At 42.4% G+C, this 20,143-nt stretch overlaps 1 protein-coding gene across 1 annotated transcript in view; it reads left to right on the forward strand.

Annotated features, from left to right (window-relative positions):
• Positions 1-16,725: 16,725 nt before the first annotated feature.
• The window catches only part of LOC120916250 (proline-rich antigen homolog), a 26,329-nt gene continuing 22,911 nt past the window's right edge, over positions 16,726-20,143 (forward strand). The window contains exon 1 of the mRNA XM_040327123.1: positions 16,726-17,213. Within this exon, the coding sequence (XP_040183057.1) occupies positions 16,824-17,213 (390 nt within the window). The 5' untranslated portion in view covers positions 16,726-16,823. The remainder of the gene's footprint in view (positions 17,214-20,143) is intronic.

A 20,143-nucleotide genomic window follows, 5' to 3' on the forward strand; every position in this document is an offset into this window, starting at 1 on the left:
GATGTCAAGAGAGACAGGAACAAAGAGCGCCCAGAGGCGATTTAGTTCGCATGTGCCGCGCTATATAAGTTTTTCATTCATTCATTCATACAAGGGGTCTTTTTGTGTGGCTTTGAGGACAACATTGAATCCTTTCCATACCATGCTTGGGCGGTGCCCTCATGCTGTAGGTGGTGCTACAGAGCAGTACGGTTGTCACGGACAGTCATATTGAAAGCTTATCCTGAAGACGCATATTTGGTTGTGCAATTGATTTTTTTTTCTTTAACCCCTTCCTGCCAACAGTACGGAAATATGCGGCCCCACTGGACTGGACTTTTTTTTTTTCGTGGGGCTGCATATTTGTGTATCTCCCAGCACAGAGACTGGGGTCTCAGAGGAAGCACCCGGGCCCCTGTACAGAGGGGGCTCTATGTTTTGTGAGGCCTTAGGCAAAACTTGACATGGGGCCCCACTCACGCCTATAATGGGAAAAATAATTCAGGAACAAAAGCGTCTTCCCCACAACCCTGGCCGGTGCATTTCCCCGAGTACTTGCTCCGATGCCTCACCCGATACCTCGGTCTCAAAAAAGTGGTATCGGGACAACCCTATATAGAACATATCACTTTTGTGAGATACTGTATATAGAACACATCACTTTTGGTTTTTTTTGTTTGTTTTTTTCTTTTAAAGTGTATTTTGTGCGTGTACTCGAGAGAGGAGCCGGACTGCAGGAGTTGGGAGTAGGCAGGCCTCCCCCAGAGGCAATCTGCCACCTTTCTCCATGCCCCGGGTGGCAATGGTGGGTGTGTGAGGGGGTCTTCCCACACAGCCCGCCCTACCTGCTCCGCTTTGAAGCCCAACGGGGCAGAGGGACTCCCTATAAGGGAGTGAGAGGATCAAGCCCGCTCAACCAGCCCCGTTAGTCCTTCTCCTCTCTTTTTTTTAGAGACCATGTGGTCAAAGTGCGTGCATGTTAACCCAATTTCGAGTGCGTGTAAGTGTGGTGGTTTTTGTGGGAGGGGGGTGGGCGTACTAAGCGCAGGCTTACCTCGCATAGCACACCCACCGGGAGCCGGGCTGAGACCACCAAACTCAATTCACATGTAGCTGAGACCGGGATCCGAACCCCTAGCTGCAAAGGCGAATGGCTTGTCAGCGCAGTGCCAATCGCGTTGAGCCACCGCAGCTCCCCAATACACATCACTTGTGTGAGATACTGTATATAGAACATATCACTTTTGTGAGATACTGTATATAGAACATATCATTTTTGTGAGATACACATGAATTTTGAGAGATACTGTATATAGAACACATCACTTTTGTGAGATACTGTATATAGAACACATCACATTTGTGAGAGACTGTATATAGAATACATCACTTTTGTGAGATACTGTATATAGAACATATCATCTTTGTGAAATACTGTATATAGAACATATCATTTTTGTGAGATACTGTATATAGAACACATCACTTTTGTGAGATACTGTAAATAGAACACATCACTTTTGTGAGATACTGTATATAGAACACATTACTTTTGAGAGATACTGTATATAGAACACATCACTTCTGTAAAATACTGTATATAGAACACATCGCTTTTGTGAGATACTGTATATAGAACACATCACTTTTGTGAGATACTGTATATAGAACACATCACTTTTGTGAGATACTGTATATAGAACACATCACTTTTGTGAGATACTGTATATAGAACACATCATTTTTGTGAGATACTGTAAATAGAACACATCACTTTTGTGAGATACTGTATATAGAACACATTACTATTGAGAGATACTGTATATAGAACACATCACTTCTGTAAAATACTGTATATAGAACACATCACTTTTGTCAGATACTGTATATAGAACGCATCACTTTTGTGAGATACTGTATATAGAACACATTACTTTTGAGAGATACTGTATATAGAACACATCACTTCTGTAAAATACTGTATATAGAACACATCTCTTTTGTGAGATACTGTATATAGAACATATCATTTTTGTGAAATACTGTATATAGAACACATCACTTTTGAGAGATACTGTATATAGAACACATCACTTCTGTAAAATACTGTATATAGAACATATCACTTTTGAGAGATACTGTATATAGAACACATCACTTCTGTAAAATACTGTATATAGAACACATCACTTTTGTGAGATACTGTATATAGAACACATCACTTTTGTGAGATACTGTATATAGAACACATCACTTTTGTGAGATACTGTATATAGAACACATCACTTTTGTGAGATACTGTATATAGAACACATCACTTTTGTGAGATACTGTATATAGAACACATCACTTTTGTGAGATACTGTATATAGAACACATCACTTTTGTGAGATACTGTATATAGAACACATCACTTTTGTGAGATACTGTATATAGAACACATCACTTTTGTGAGATACTGTATATAGATCACCCAGAGGGGAATGTTTTTTCTTTTCTTTTTTTGCAACAAAAGTGGAGTTACTTTTTAAACATCCATTGTGACCCTTTACTTGTCTCTTTCAGACGTGGAGATTTGCGGATCAGAATGACCCGGATGGAGCCGCCTACTATGGAACTAAAGCTTATCAGTGGGATATATATGCTCTGGGGATTGGGATACTATTACAAATTGTGTTGGCTGTGTTCTATTATTTCAGATATTTTCATAAATATATGTAGAGTTTATGTTCATAAATTAATAAATAAACCTTTTGCTGCATCCGCTTTCATGTATCACTTCCTTCCGATCTATAACCATCAAAACAGAGACGTTGGTTGGGCCCAATGGCTTGAAATTGGGAGCTCTCCCAAAAAGGGGGGGACCCCCCCAAAACAAAAAGGGGGTCACCTAAACTGAAATTTGCTTTTAACCACTTCAGCTCCGGAAGTAACGCAATCGCAAAAAAATGGCCTGGTCATGAAGGGGGGCTTCATGACCAGGCCATTTTTTTGCGATTGCGTTACTTTTAACTGACAATTGCGCGGTCGTGTGACGTTGTACCCAAATAAAATTGATGTCCTTTTTTTCCCCCACAAAAGAGCTTTCTTTTGGTGGTATTTGATCACCTCTGTGGATTTTATTTTTTGCGCTATAAAGAAAAGAAGAGCGTGAATTTTGAAAAAAATATATTTTTTACTTTCTGCTATTAAACTTATCCAATAAAAATGTAAAAAATAAATAAAAGAAAAGAAGAAAAGAGCGTAAATTTTGAAAAGAAAATATTTTTTACTTTCTGCTATTAAACTTATCCAATAAAAATGTAAAATATATATATATATATATATATATATATATATATATATATATATATATATATATATATATATATATATAAAATAATAATAATAATAATAATAATAATAATAATAAAAAAAAATCGCTATAAAGAAAAAAAGAGCATAATTTTGAAAAAAAAATATTTTTTACTTTCTGCTATAAAACCTATCCAATAAAAATGTAAAAAATAAATAAAAATAAAATAAAAATATAAAAAATAATAAAAATAAAAGTTCGTCATCAATTTAGGGGAATGTGTATTCTGATACATATTTTTGGTAAAAAAAAATCTCAATAAGCTTACATTGATTGGTTTGCGCAAAAGGTTTAGCGTCTACAAACTATTGGATATATTCATAGGATCTTTCTTTATTTTTTATTTTTTTACTAGTAATCATCGATTTATAGTGCGACTGCGACATTGCGGAAGACAAATCTGACACTAAGTGACACTTTTTGGGGACCAGTGACACCAATACAGTGATCAGTGCTAAAAAAAAAATGCACTGTCACTGTATATAAATATATGACACTGCCAGGGAAGGAGAAAAAGATTGCAGCTCTCAAATCTTCCGAAACTTCACAGGAAAGTGTCCCGCCCTACTAGGAGCTGATAGGTGCCGGCTCTGCACAAGTTTGATGAGGAAAAATATCCTGGACAGCCGCACACCGTGAAAAAAGGCATCTTTATTGTAGAAAATAAAATAAAATCCAGTGTACAGCAGTCAAATCATATAGCGAAACAGGGGAGAATAGCTAATGCGTTTCACATCAATCGATGCTTAGTCATAGCTAATCTACAGCTAATTCTACAATAAAGATGCCTTTTTCACGTCCAGGATATTTTTCCTCATCAAAACTGGCAGGGGAGGGGTTAACATCAGGGACAATCAAAGGGTTAAATGTGCAAAATCGCAAAAAGGGGCCAGGTCCTTTACCTGCATAATGGTCCGGGGCTTAAGTGGTTAAAAAAGATATCACAATCTTCTCTAAAAGAGTTTTTCACAGAGAGAACTCAAAATATACTGTACAACGGTATTTGCTCAACGTGTTTCACCAAGATATGGCTAAGTTACGCCGCCGCGATTCTACGCCGGCGCAAGCAAGCAATTGCGCTGCGTAACTATGGTTACGTAGGCGCAATTGCTCTCTGAATCCGGGCCAGTATTTATTCTCTCTATATGATAGCTTGAAGATTGCTACAGACAAGCTTTGACTGATATTTTCTTTATCTAAACCGGCATTACTTGTGAAGTGTTTATCTTTCCACTGGGAAGCATACCTATGAACTTTTTCCATTTGTTCATTGAACTTTTCACTGTTCCCTGCACCTGGTCAGTGTTTCCATCCACCTGTTTGGTTACACACACATGGACTCATTATAAGCATTGGGGTGGATTCAGTAAGCAATTGCGTCTGCGTAACCATAGTTACGCAGCGCAATTGCTTACTTGCGCCGGCGTCTCGAATGCTCCTGATTCAGGAACCCCGATACGCCGACTGCAGCCTAAGATATGACTAGCATAAGGCTCCTTATGCCGTCGTATTGTAGGCTGCATTCTTACGATGGCCGCTAGGTGGCGTTCCCGTAGTGGTCAGCGTTGAGTATGCAAATTGCATACTCACGCCGATTCACAACCCTACGCGCGCCCGCCGTACGCATTTTACGTCGTTTGCGTTCGTCGGGATCTGCGTAAGGCTGCTCCTGCTATTAGCAGGGGCAGCCAATGCTACGTATACCCGTCGTTCCCGCGTCGCAAATTTAAAATTTAACGTCGTTTGCGTAAGTGAATCGTGAATGGCGCTGGACGCCATTTACGTTCACGTTGAAGCAAATGACGTCCTTGCGACGTCATTTGCCGCAATGCACGTCGGGAAAGTTTCCCGACGGAGCATGCGCACTACGTTCGGCGCGGGAACGCTCCTAATTTAAATGATCCACGCCCCCTACGGGATCATTTAAATTACGCGCCCTTACGCCGGGCATTTTTAGGGAGCGCACACGCAAATTACGGAGCTACTGCTTCGTGAATGAAGCGTAGCGCACGTAATTTATGGAGGCGTAGCGTAAAAACGGTACGCTGCGCCTCCGTAGTAGTGCGCGCCCCTACCTGAATCCACCCCAGTGTTCTTATGCTGAGTGAATTCCTATTCACATCTCCCACAGTCCTCTGTTGTTCTCACTTCCAACGCTATGTGATTTTGGCAACATTTCTTCACCCAACATTTATTTTAGCGCTGCACTTTTTGTTTTAGGTCAATAATGTGGCCAATGAGCTGAACGGGAGAGCCCCGCCTCCTCTATACTATCTACTAACATCTGTCCAGCAAGCACCCAACTGCTCTGCTACCCTGGTTCCCAGATAGAATGAAGAGCCTCTCAACCAGCAACCTGCTAGTCTAGTCATAGTGATGGTCTCGTCATCTGAGTGCCATGATGGTCAATGTCTGGTCAATGGTCTAAATTGAATCTGAAACCTTATCATCCACCAACATCTGTATTCTTTCCACAGGCACCCAACTGCCACTCTGGTTCCCAGAAAGAATAGGCCATGGAGTTAAAGAGCCTCTCAACCAGCAACCAGCTAGGCCAGTCATGGTGATGGTCTCGCCATCTGGGGGCCATGATGGTCAATGTCTGGTCAATGATTCGAATTGGAGAGCGCTAACCTCCTCCTTATCATCCACCAACATCTGTATCCTTGCCGCAGGCACCCAACTGCCACTCTGGTTCCCAGAAAGAATAGGCCATGGAGTTGAAGAGCCTCTCAACCAGCAACCAGCTAGGCCAGTCATGGTGATAGTCTCACCATATGAGGGCCATGATGGTCAATGTCTGGTCAATGATCCCAATAGGAGAGCGCTAACTCCTCCTTATCATCCGCCAACATCTATATCCTTGCCGCAGGCACCCAACTGCCACTCTGGTTCCCAGAAAGAATAGGCCACGGAGTTTAAGAGCCTCTCAACCAGCAACCAGCTAGGCCAGTCATGGTGATAGTCTCACCATCTGGGGGCCATGATGGTCAATGTCTGGTCAATGATCCGAATTGGAGAGCGCTAACCTCCTCCTTATCATCCACCAACATCTATATCCTTGCCACAGGCACCCAACTGCCACTCTGGTTCCCAGAAAGAATAGGCCATGGAGTTGAAGAGCCTCTCAACCAGCAACCAGCTAGGCCAGTCATGGTGATAGTCTCACCATATGAGGGCCATGATGGTCAATGTCTGGTCAATGATCCCAATAGGAGAGCGCTAACTCCTCCTTATCATCCGCCAACATCTATATCCTTGCCGCAGGCACCCAACTGCCACTCTGGTTCCCAGAAAGAATAGGCCACAGAGTTTAAGAGCCTCTCAACCAGCAACCAGCTAGGCCAGTCATGGTGATAGTCTCACCATCTGGGGGCCATGATGGTCAATGTCTGGTCAATGATCCGAATTGGAGAGCGCTAACCTCCTCCTTATCATCCACCAACATCTATATCCTTGCCACAGGCACCCAACTGCCACTCTGGTTCCCAGAAAGAATAGGCCATGGAGTTGAAGAGCCTCTCAACCAGCAACCAGCTAGGCCAGTCATGGTAATAGTCTCACCATATGAGGGCCATGATGGTCAATGTCTGGTCAATGATCCCAATAGGAGAGCGCTAACTCCTCCTTATCATCCGCCAACATCTATATCCTTGCCGCAGGCACCCAACTGCCACTCTGGTTCCCAGAAAGAATAGGCCACGGAGTTTAAGAGCCTCTCAACCAGCAACCAGCTAGGCCAGTCATGGTGATAGTCTCACCATCTGGGGGCCATGATGGTCAATGTCTGGTCAATGATCCGAATTGGAGAGCGCTAACCTCCTCCTTATCATCCACCAACATCTATATCCTTGCCACAGGCACCCAACTGCCACTCTGGTTCCCAGAAAGAATAGGCCATGGAGTTGAAGAGCCTCTCAACCAGCAACCAGCTAGGCCAGTCATGGTGATGGTCTCGCCGTCTGAGGGCCATGATGGTCAATGTCTGGTCAATGGTCCGAATAGGAGAGCGCTAACCTCCTTATCATCCGCCAACATCTGTTCTGTATCCTTGCCACAGGCACCCAACTGCCACTCTGGTTCCCAGAAAGAATGGGCCATGGAGTTGAAGAGTCTCTCAACCAGCAACCAGCTAGGCCAGTCATGGTGATGGTTTTTCCATCTGAGGGCCATGATGGTCAATGTCTGGTCAGTGGTCAATGATCTGAATTGGAGAGTGCTAACCTCCTCCTTATTATCCACCAATATCTGTATTCTTGCCAAAGGCACCCAACTGCAACTCTGGTTCCCAGAAAGACTAGGCCATGGAGTTGAAGAGCCTCTCAACCAGCAACCAGCTAGGCCAGTCGTGGTGATGGTCCCGCCATCTGAGGGCCATGATGGTCAATGTCTGGTCAATGATCCGAATTGGCGGGGCACAACCACCAGGGTGACAACACAGGAGCACAACTGAGAGACAAGGACAGAGTGTTGTCACCCTATAACAGAAAGGACCTGAACAAGGACCTTCATGGCAGGACCACCAGGGTGACAACGCAGGAGCACAACTGAGAGACAGGGACAGAGTGTTGTCACGCTAAAACAGGAAGTGCTTGAACAAGGACCTTCATGGTAAGACCACCAGGGAGACAACACAGGAGCACAATTGAAATACAGGGACAGAGCGTTGTCACTCTATAACAGGAAGTGCCCAAACAGGGACCCTCATGGCAGGACCACCAGGGTGACAACACAGGAGCACAATTGAAATACAGGGAAAGAGCATTGTCACCCTATAACAGGAAGTGCCCAAACAGGGACCCTTATGGCAGGACCACCAGGGTGACAACACAGGAACACAACTAAGAGACAGAAACAGAGCATTGTCAGCCTATAACAGGAAGTGCCTGAACAAGGACCTACATGGCAGAACCACCAGGGTGACAACACAGGAGCACAACTGAGAGACAGAAACAGAGCGTTGTCACCCTATAACAGGAAGGTCCTGAATAGGAACCCTCATGGCAGGATCACCAGGGTGACAACACAGGACCACAATTGAGATACAAGGACAGAGTGGTGTCACCCTATAAGAGGAAATGCCCAAACAAGGACCCTCATGGCAGGATCACCAGGGTGACAACACAGGAGCATCGAAGCATACAGCCGGTGGCGAAGGGTTAATGATAGCTCCGGCCTCACACCACTCCACCAATCAAGAGAGGTTTGCTCATTGTGGCTCCTTAAACTCGTTGGGCCAGATTCAGGTACAGCTGGCGTATCTGTGCGGCGGCGTAACGTATCCGATTTACGTTACGCCGCCGCAAGTTTTTCAGGCAAGTGCTTTATTCACAAAGCACTTGCCTGTAAAGTTGCGGTGGCGTAGCGTAAATCACCCGGCGGAATTCAAATTTGGCGGGTAGGGGGCGTGTATCATTTAAATGAAGCGCGTCCCCGCGCCGAACGAACAGCGCATGCGCCGTCCCTAAAATTTCCCAGTGTGCATTGCTCCAAATGACGTCGCAAGGACGTCATTGGTTTCGACGTGAACGTAAATGACGTCCAGCCTCATTCACGGACGACTTACGCAAACGACGTAACTTTTAAAAATTTCGATGCGGGAACGACGGCCAAACTTAACATTGGCTGCGCCTCATATAGCAGGGGCAACTATACGCCGGGAAAAGCTTAACGTAAACGTCGTAACTTTACTGCGTCGGCCGTACGTACGTTCGTGAATTCGCGTATCTAGCTAATTTGCATACTCGATGCGGAAATCGACGCAAGCGCCACCTAGCGGGGGAAAAAAATTGCAGTTTAGATCCGACGGCGTAAGAGACTTACGCCTGTCGGATCTAAAGGATATCTATGCGTAACTGATTCTAAGAATCAGTCGCATAGATACGACGGGCCAGATTAGGACTTACGACGGCGTACATGGCGCTGCGCCGTTGTAAGTCCTTTCTGAATCCGGCCCGTCGACTTTGAGATCCGTGGGTGTAACGTCAATGAAGTTTCAGTTCTGGGAATACAGCCAGCGAAGCTTGGCCAATAGAGGAAACTACAAACAGGAAAACCTGGCAAACCCGAAGCTACAGAGATACAGAAAACGCCGAGATAATAGATTAACCCCTCCTCGTCCCTTCCCTATGAGACCAACTATTTGCAGAATCAGCGGGGCAGATCCACAGAGCGAGTACGCCGGCGTATCTACTGATACGCCGGCGTACTTTCAAATTACCCGCGTCGTATCTTTAGTTTGAATCCTCAAACCAAGATACGACGGCATCTGGGTTAGATCCGACAGGCGTACGGCTTCGTACGCCTTCGGATCTTAGCTGCAATACTTCGGCGTCCGCTGGGTGGAGTTCGCGTCGTTTTCCGCGTCGGGTATGCAAATTAGCTATTTCCGACGATCCACGAACGTACGCGCGGCCGTCGCATTCTTTTATGTCGTCTCTAGTCGGCTTTTTCCGGCGTATAGTTAAAGCTGGTGTTTTGCGGCGTATAGTTAGACTTGCCATGTTAAGTATGGTTGTCGTTCCCGCGATTAATTAGAATTTTTTTTTTTGCGTAAGTCGTCCGTGAATCGGGATGGATGTAATTCACGTCTATGTAAAAAAAAAATGACGTCCTAGCGACGTCATTTAGCGCAATGCACGGCGGGAAATTTAAATTGAAATGAAACACGCCCCCTAATTGCCGATTTGAATTCCGCCGCCAGAGATAGACTACGCCGCCGTAACTTACGGCACAAAATCTTTGAGGATTCGAAGTCTGGCAAAGTAAGTTACAGCGGCGTAGCGTATCTCCCATACGCTGCGCCGGTGCAGATCTCTGTGGATCTGCCCCAGCGTTTTTACACGCAGAAAGCGCAGCAAGCTATAGATGAAAAAAAAACGAACAATCAAAATTTCCCATTATTGTTTTCAGACTCTTTGCACCAAAATGATAATATGTTTCTAAACTTTTTCCACATCAACGCGATCGATTTATCGTGAATAATGATTAGAAAAAAGGTTCAGGAGTGATTTAGGTAGATTTATATCTGGAGGGGGGGGGGGGGGCAGGGCCATCTTTTCCATTGGGCACGCTGGGCAGTTGCCCGGGGGCCCCACTTGCCTGGGGGGCCCCACCGGCTGCCCAGCAACCCCAGTAAAAAATTGTGGAGAGTGACGGGTTAGAACTGCCCATGCCCAGTTTGCTGAAATCACAGAGAAGATCCGGTCCTCCACGAGTGCGGGGGGGTTGCTGATGTAAGGGGGGGAGTGAATGCAAAAATGTAAGGGGGCACTGATATAAAGGTTCCCCCTCCTATATTAGTGACCCCCTTACCTTAGTGTATTTACTCTACGGAAGGTGGTCTCTGGTCACCAGAGTGCCCCCCACATCAGAGTTCCCCTTTACATCAGAGTCTGCAGGATTCCCCCTTACAATGCAAGGGGGAACTCAGTCTGCGGACCCTGATGTAAGTGGGAAAGAGAAAGCAGTGGACTCTGATATAAGGTGGTCTCTGGTCACCAGAGCCCCCCTCCACATCAGAGTTCCCACCTTAGATCATGATCTGCAGCGTTCCCCTTTACATAACAGTTCCCTTTCACTGTAAGGGGGAATCCTGCAGACTCTAATGTAAGAGGAAACTCTGTGCTGGCTGGGTTATAGTAACCTGACCTTCATGTCAATTTGTTTTACTTTTGTTTAACTTAAACACATTTCTAATAGCACTAGCTATATGTTTATAGTTTAAATACTGACATTTGCATTGTTCGGCACTGAAAACTATGGGGGTTATCCACAAAGCCGCGGCGCAACGTAACTTTTCGGATTTAAGTTACTCCGCCGCAAAATTCCCAAGTTAGGTGCCGATCCACAAAGCACTTAACTGGAACTTTGCGGCGCTGTAACTTAAATCCGTCCGGCGCAAGGCGTTCCTATTCAAATGGGCGAGTCCCATTTAAATTAGGCACGCTCCCGCGCCGGATGTACTGCGCATGCTCCGTCGGGTAACTTACCCGACGTGCATTGCGCTAACTGACGTCGCTCCGACGTCATTTGCTTAGACGTTAACGTAAATGGCGTCCAGCGCCATTCACGGACGTCTTACGCAAATGACGTAGAATTTAAAATTCGACGCGGGAACAACGGCCATACTTAACATGGCTTAAGACAACTAGGGCTTAGCCCTAGTTTTACGCGGCGGAACTCGATGTAAACGACGTAGATTTAGAGCGACGTGCCCGTCGGAGCGTTCGTGGATCGCCGTAACTGGTCATTTGCATATTCTACGCCGGCCGCAATGGCCTCGCCACCTAGCGGCCGGCCTAGAATTGCATCCTTAAGATCCGACAGTGTAATTCAATTACACATGTCGGATCTTCGTCCTAACTATGGGAAGCTGATTCTGTGGATCAGTTCCATAGTTAGGACCAGGCATACGACGGAGTAACAGCAGTTACTCCGCCGTATCTCTTTTGAGGATCTGGCCCACAATTTTTAGGTACTTTTTTTGCAGTGGCAGTAAAAAATGTGGTTCTGGCAGTAAATTTTATGATTTTTGTCAGTAAATTCTCGTGCGTGATTGTGTAGACAGGGCCCCAGTGCACTGTATTGCCCGGGGGCCTATACTGCTCTTAAGATGACACTGGGGGGGGCTGGGGAATGTTGCAGGAAATGTTGTATCCTGCAATATGTATGGTGGTCAGTAGATCTCAGCCCAAACCTCTTCTGTAACGCCCACCCCCCATCTTCTTCTGTAATGCCCCCCCCATCTTCTTCTGTAACGCCCCACATCTTCTTCTGTAACGCCCCCCCATCTTCTTCTGTAACGCCCCCCCATCTTCTTCTGTATTGCCCCCCCCATCTTCTTTTGTAACGCCCCCCAATCTTTTTCTGTAACGCCCCCCATCTTCTTCTGTAACGCCCCCCCCCCCATCTTCTTCTGTAACACCCCCCCCCATCTTCTTCTGTAACGCCCCCCCATCTTCTTCTGTAACACCCCCACCATCTTCTTCTGTAACGCCCCCCCATCTTCTTCTGTAACGCCCCCCCATCTTCTTCTGTAACGCCCCCCATCTTCTTCTGTAATGCCCCCCCATCTTCTTTTGTAACGCCCCCCAATCTTTTTCTGTCACGCCCCCCCCCATCTTCTTCTGTAACACCCCCCCCCCCCCATCTTCTTCTGTAACGCCCAGGGCCGCTGATAAGCCAGTACAACTGGCCCTGTTGTAGGGGGCCCCGGGCCAGCAGGGGCCCGGATGGCAACCCCCTTTAGGTCCCCAGGGGCCCGGAGGCCCACAGGGTCCCAGATGACAACTCCCCTTTTTTTTATTTATTTTTTATAAAAAAAATATATATTTTTTTTAATATATTTTTATTTTAATTTTTATTGAAGGGCCATTTTTTTTAAGAGGTCCGTGGGTCCCCAGGGGTCCGAAGGCCCCCAGGGCCCCGGATGGCAACCCCCCTTTTTGTTTATTTATTTTTTATAAAAAAAATATATATTTTTTTCTAATATATATTATTTTTTATTAAAGGGACAGTTTTTTTTCTTAGGGGTACGGGGGGTCCCCAGGGGCCCAGAGATCCCCAGGTCCCGGGATGAAAACACCCCTTTTTTTATAAAAAAATAAATACATTTTTATATATTTTTTTATTTCATATATATATATATATATATATATATATATATATATATATATATATATATATATATATATATATATATATATATATATATATATATATATATATATATATATATATATATAATTATTATTATTATTATTAAAGGTCCCCAGGGTCCAGGATGGCAATCCCCCTTTTTTTATAAATTCTTTTTTTTTTTCATATTATTTTATTTCATTTTTTTTTCTTTTTAATCCTTATATATGTATATATATATATATATATATATATATATATATATATATATATATATATATATATATATATATATATATATATATATATTAAAGGGCTCATGAGGTCTCCATGTGGCAAACCCCCTTTTTTTTTTTTTTTTAATAAATGTTTTTTTTTTTTTTTATTAAAGGGCCCAGAGGTCCCCAGGGCCCTGAATGGCAACCCCCCCCCCTTTTTTGATATAAATGTTTATTTATTTATTTTATATATTTTTTTATTTTTATTTTTTCATTTTTCATTTTTATTAATAATTTGTAAAGGGCCCCCCTCCGCTTCTCAATTCGCGGCAGCCCCCCCCCCTCCCGCTTCTCAATTTCAATTTCAGACGGCAGCCCCCCCCCCCCGGTTCTCTGCTCCAGGTTCCTACCAATGCCGCCAATCCCGTAACGTGCTGCACACCCTTTGATATCCAAAGCTGTAACGAGATATGCAGTATAAAGTAGTGTAGGGTGTCAAGAGGAAAGCATAAGGAAGGGTCCAAGATCTCTGGGAAGGGGGTGGTGTTGAGATCTCTAAGCAAGTAGGGAGGATCTAATCGGTGATGAGAGGCCTTTCATCGGAATAGGTTGCCACAAATCAGCCATTAGTAGGTTATGGAGATCTGGGGTTTTGAGTAGGCTACGTTCAATTATCACCCAAGGGAGGCAGTCAGTGGGGGTTAAATCAGTGCTTGACTTGGTCCAAGCACAACGCCAGACTTTCACATCTACTAGCCCTATACCGAGGGCCATCTTAATGCAATGGCACTGCCCAGGGGCCCCAGGTACATGGGGGCCCCACAATAATCTTGCATGTCCCCTCTCTTTCTCTTCCGAGGCAGCACCGATAAATACGGTATATATCTGGGGGCCACAAAAGCTCTATATATCCAAATTACCAGGGGGGCTGTATTAAACCGAAACGCGGGCCGGATTTTGGACATGCCTGTTTTATAGTCTAAGGCCCGGATTAACGTAGATCGGCGCATCTTTGCGGCGGCGTAACGTATCCTATTTACGTTACGCCTCCGCAACTTAGACGGGCAAGTGCAGTATTCTCAAAGCACTTGCTCCGTAAGTTGCGGCGGCGTAGCGTAAATAGGCCGGCGTAAGCCCGCCTAATTCAAATGTGGAACAGGGGGGCGTGTTTTATGTAAATGTTATGTGACCTGACGTGATTGACGTTTTTAACGAACGGCGCATGCGCCGTCCGTGGACATATCCCAGCAGGGCCGCCATCAGGGGGGTACAGGCAGTACACCTGTAAGGGGCCCGGAGGTCCCCAGGGGCCCGGATGGCAACCCCCCTTTTTTTATTTATTTTTTATAAAAAAAAATATATTTTTTTAATATATTTTTATTTTATTTTTTATTAACGTGCCAATTTTTTATTTTATTTTAGGGGTCCGGAGGTCCTCAGGGGCCCGGAGGTCCTCAGGGGCCCGGAGATCCCCAGGGCCCCGGATGTCAACCCCCCTTTTTTTATAAAAAAATATATTTGTTTTATATATTTTTTTATTTCTTTTATTTTTTATTTTTGTATATATATATTGTTTTATAAATGTTTATTTTTTTTATATATTTTTTTTTATTTTTTTTATCAAAAGGCCCAGAGGTTTCTTTTTTTTTTATTAAAGGCCCCATTCATGGACGACTTACGCAAACTACGTAAAATGCTCAAAATTTGACGCGGGAACGACGTTAACATACTTAACATTGGTACACCGCATGTACACCTCATATAGCAGGGGTAACTTTACGCCGGGAAAAGCCTAACGTAAACGGCGTATCTGTACTGCGTCGGCCGGGCGTACGTTTGTGAATTTGCGTATCTAGCTGATTTACATATTTCTAGGCGTAAATCAGCGTACACGCCCCTAGCGGCCAGCGTAAATATGCAGTTAAGATCGGACGGCGTAAGAGACTTACGCCGGTCGGATCTAATACAAATCTATGCGTAACTGATTCTATAGTATAGTCAAAATTTGTAAAACATCTTTAAAATGTATCTATTTATTTTTTAGTTAAAACTTTTAAAACATCTTTAAAATGTATATATTCATTTATTTTTTTTGCAGTCAACCCTTTTTAAAACCTCTTTAAATGGTATCTATTTTTTTTTTTTTTAGTTAAAACCTTTAAAACATCTTTACAATGTATCTATTTTTTTATTTATTTTATGGTCAAAACTTTTAAAACATCTTTAAAATGTATCCATTTTTTTATTTTATAGTCAAAATGTTTAAAACATCTTTAAAACATATCTATTTTTTTTTATTTTTTTTTTAGTTAAAACTTTTAAAACATCTTTAAAATGTATCTATGTATTTACTTCATACTCAAAGATGTTAAAACATCTTTAATATGTATGTTTTTTCTTTATTTTGCTGTCAACATTTTTAAAACATCTTTAGAATGTATCCATTTCTTATTTTTTAGTTAAAAAAAAAATCTTTAAAATGTAACAATTTTTTTTTTAGTTAAAACTTTTAAAACATCTTTAAAATGTATCTATTTATTTATTTATTAGTTGAAACTTTTAAAACATCTTTAAAATGTATCCATTTATTTATTTTATAGTCAAAATTTGTAAAACATCTTTAAAATGTATCTATTCATTTAATTATTTTGCAGTAAAAACTTTTAAAACCTCTTTAAATGGTATCTATTTTTTTTTAGTTAAAACCTTTAAAACATCTTTACAATGTATCTATTTTTTTATTTTTATTTTTTTATTTAAAACTTTTAAAACATCTTTAAAATGTATCTATGTATTTACTTCATACTCAAAGATTTTAAAACATATTTAATATGTATGTTTTTCTTTATTTTGCTGTCAACATTTTTAAAACATCTTTAGAATGTATCCATTTCTTAATTTTTTTAGCTAAAAAAATAACTTTAAAATGTAACAATTTTTTTTTTAGTTAAAACTTTTAAAACATCTTTAAAATGTATCTATTATTTTTTTTGTTTGTTAAAACTTTTGAAAAACATCTTTAAAATGTATCTATTTATTTATTTATTAGTTGAAACTTTTAAAACATCTTTAAAATGTATCTATTTATTTATTTATTAGTTGAAACTTTTAAAACGTCTTTAAAATGTATCTATTTTTTTTTGTTAAAACTTTTGAAAAACATCTTTAAAATGTATCTATTTATTTATTTATTAGTTGAAACTTTTAAAACATCTTTAAAATGTATCTATTTATTTATTTTGCAGTCAAAATTAAAAAAATAATTAAAATGTATCTATTAATTTCTTTTTTTGTTGCTTGATTTTCTTCTCCATATATAAATATTGAACAAAATTGTGGGAATTAGCAAAAAAAAAGTAAAAATCTGTTTAAACTTATAAGGAATGAGGAAGAAGCACTAATGTTTCCTGTTTACAGAAAAATGTGAGTAATCTTCACGTGGGAGAGAGTTGGTAAAGAGGTTGTGATAGGTGGGGGCTGGGCCAGAGAGGGGGGGGGGGGGGGGGGGGGAGGGGTAACAGACAGTTTAGCAGACCTTGTGCTCTTCTTTCATTTTGCATCCAGGAGGCACAAAGGGCAGAACAGAGAGATTTGTGTGGAGGAATCTGATCATTCCGGGAGGGAGAAGGACCATGCAGAATCCAAACTTCCAGGATGGCTATCCGGCTGAAAAGCAAGACCCCAGCAGTCCCCCCCCACCGTACTACCCCCCGGCTCCTGGACCCCCAGATATGGGCCAATACTACCCTCCAGGTTCTGGGCCCCCACCTCCGGGACCGTACTACCCTCCAGGTTCTGGGCCCCCACCTCCGGGACCATACTACCAACCGTACTACCCAACGGCACCCATGCCTTCACCTCAACAGCCCCTCGTGTGCCAGCAGAGCACCAACGTGGTGGTGGTGAATCCTCAATCGGTCATGATCCGGGCAAGACACAGCGACTACCTGTGCTGGTCCATCTGCAACTTCCTGTGCTGCTGTTGGCCTCTGGGGCTCATTGCCATGATCTTCTCTTGCAAGGTAAAGTTGGACCCTTTAAGCTTCCATACACGGGCCAATCAAATCACTCCGAAAGATCCTTTGAAATTCTTTACCGGAGTTAACAAATGATAACAATGCATCTCTGCCTGGTCATTGGTGAACTTTTTGGTCAGACGGTGGCTCGTAGTTTGACCGCCCTTTGGGTATAGTCGGTGTTGGTTGAGTAGGGAAAGTCCCCGACTGCCTAGTGTTGTGTGGTGTGTGTGTGTTTTTTTTATTTACCACCAGAGTCGCAAAGGTCGCACTTGCCACCATGGGGGAGGGGGCCCAAGAGCAGATGTAAGGTTCGTTCACACTGCTGCGACCTCCAAAGTCAGGCAACTTGCTTACTATTTCCTTGGGATTTCCTTGCGACTTACTATTTCCTTGGGATGTCTTTGCAAGTTGCTTGTGACTTGCTTGCTGTTTCCTTGAGACTCCTTTTGTGACTTGCTTGCTATTTCTTGGAGACTTCCTTGCGACTTGCTTGCTATTTTCATGGGACTTCTTTGCGACTTGCTTGCTATTTCCTTGGAACTTCCTTGTGACTTGCTTGCTATTTCCTTGGAACTTCCTTGTGACTTGCTATTTCCTTGGAACTTCCTTGTGACTTGCTATTTCCATGGGACTTCTTTGCGACTTGCTTGCTATTTCCATGGGACTTCTTTGCGACTTGCTTGCTATTTCCATGGGACTTCTTTGCGACTTGCTTGCTATTTCCATGGGACTTGCTTTCTATTTCTTTTGGCGTTCCTTGTGACTTGCTTGCTATTTACATGGGACTTCTTTGCGACTTGCTTTCTATTTCCTTGGGCGTTCCTTGTCACTTGCTTTCTATTTCCATGGGACTTCCTTGTGACTTGCTATTTCAATGGGACTTCTGTGCAATCTGCTTTTCCATTTCCTTGAGACTTCTTTGACTTGCTTGCTATTCCCATGGAACTTCTTTGCGACTTGTTTTTTGTATGACTTGCTTGCTATTTCCTTGAGACTCCTTTGTGACTTGCTTGTGACTTCCTTGGAATCTGCTTTTCCATTTCCTTGAGACTTCTTTGACTTGCTTGCTATTCCCATGGAACTTCTTTGCGACTTGTTTTTTGTATGACTTGCTTGCTATTTCCTTGAGACTCCTTTGTGACTTGCTTGGGACTTCTGTGCAATCTGCTTTTCCATTTCCTTGAGACTTCCTTGACTTGCTTGCTATTCCCATGGAACTTCTTGGCAAGCAAGTCATACAAAAAACAAGTCGCAAAGAAGTTCCATGGGAATAGCAAGCAAGTCAAAGAAGTCTCAAGGAAATGGAAAAGCAGATTGCAAGCAAGTCACAAAGGAGTCTCAAGGAAATGGCAAGCAAGTCATACAAAAAAGTCGCAATTTCCTTGAGACTCCGTTGTGACTTGCTTGCGACTTCCTTGGGACTTCTGTGCAATCTGCTTTTCCATTTCCTTGACACTTCTTTGACTTGCTTGCAATTTCCATGGGATTTCCTATTTTCATGGGACTTGCATGGGACCCCCTTTGTGATTTTTCTTTGCGTTGTGACTTTTTGCAACTTGCTTGCTATTTCCACGGGACTTCTTTGCAACTTGCTGTTTCCTAGAAACGTCTCTGCGATTTTCTTGCTATTTCCTTGGGACTTTTGCATTTTAACTTATCAGTCTTTGGCACTCGCATCACACTGAAGTCGCAGAAAAGTAGTGCAGGGACCTTTTTTTTAAATATATATGCATTGGGCCCCCGGACAATTGGTTGGAAAGGGGGAGCCCCCCCGGTGAATTGGTGGAAAGGGTTCGGAGATCAGTGGGAAGGCCTGTTTACCCTGGGATCAGTGGGAAGGGCAGGGGACCCATCAGGGATTCTTGCGTGGGGGTCCTGGCTGAAGGTTCCTTTTACATCTCTAAATAGCCTGAATAGTTTGACATTTTTTTTTTTTTTTGTAATTCAAAATAATATATATATATATATATATTATAATTTTTTTTATAATATTACAGATTTTCTTCTGTAGATACAGTTGAATAATAAAAAAAAATGAAATTCTGATTTTGTTGGATCTGTAATGAAATCTCTCTTCCCAGAAGCAATTTTAAGCATCACAATTTTTTTTTTTTTTTAAATCGGGGAAATCGTTTTGAAATCTTTTATTGTGCAATTCTTATTGTAACCAGAAAATGGCGTCTTCCTATCAATTCGTGGAATTTACATGAAAATTGTTACCAGATTTTGAAACGCCAAGATGTAAAGAGGAGCGAGCGAGCGAGTGCCGTCATGAGATCGCAAGTTAAACGGCTCCACCCACTCACTTCACCGGGTTTCTGAAAGTTCATCTTCATCTTTTTTTTTTTTTCGTTTTAGACAGACTAGGTATTTGTTAAATGATAGATACGTTTTTAAAGATCTTTTATTTTATACTTGGAACTTTTAAAATATATTTAATATGTTTCTCTAATCTATTTATTTTATAGTCAAAAAAACTTTTAAAACCTATTTTTAAAGTGGTATGAAAACCAAAAATTTAAAATGTTGCAACTTACCAATCATTATGGCTTCATTGGTTTTTTTCCCGTTGTTTTTTTTTTTTTTAATCCCCCCCCCCCCTCTGTTTTAACCTGGTCAGTAACACACTTCCTGTATTAGTGAGGCACAACTCTGCATAGAAGCACAGTAAGCATTGTCAGCCTGGTGGGTGGAGGGGAGTGTCAGCCTGGTGGGTGGAGGGGAGTGTTAAAGTATAACTAAAGGAAAAAATCGTTTTTTTTTTGTTTTGGATGGAGTGGAGAAGGATCAGACCTCCTGTCAGTTTTTACTGTGGTCTGTGTCCCCATTAGGAAGATCAACCCCTCCCCCCCCACCCCCAACTCCATTTGTACTGTTTGAAGGTGATAGTAAAAAAAAATCCCCAAATTTTGGGTTGTCACCAGAAAAGTATT

The sequence above is a fragment of the Rana temporaria genome, chromosome 10 (genome assembly GCF_905171775.1).
Source record: "Rana temporaria chromosome 10, aRanTem1.1, whole genome shotgun sequence".
Taxonomy (NCBI): Eukaryota; Metazoa; Chordata; class Amphibia; order Anura; family Ranidae; genus Rana; species Rana temporaria.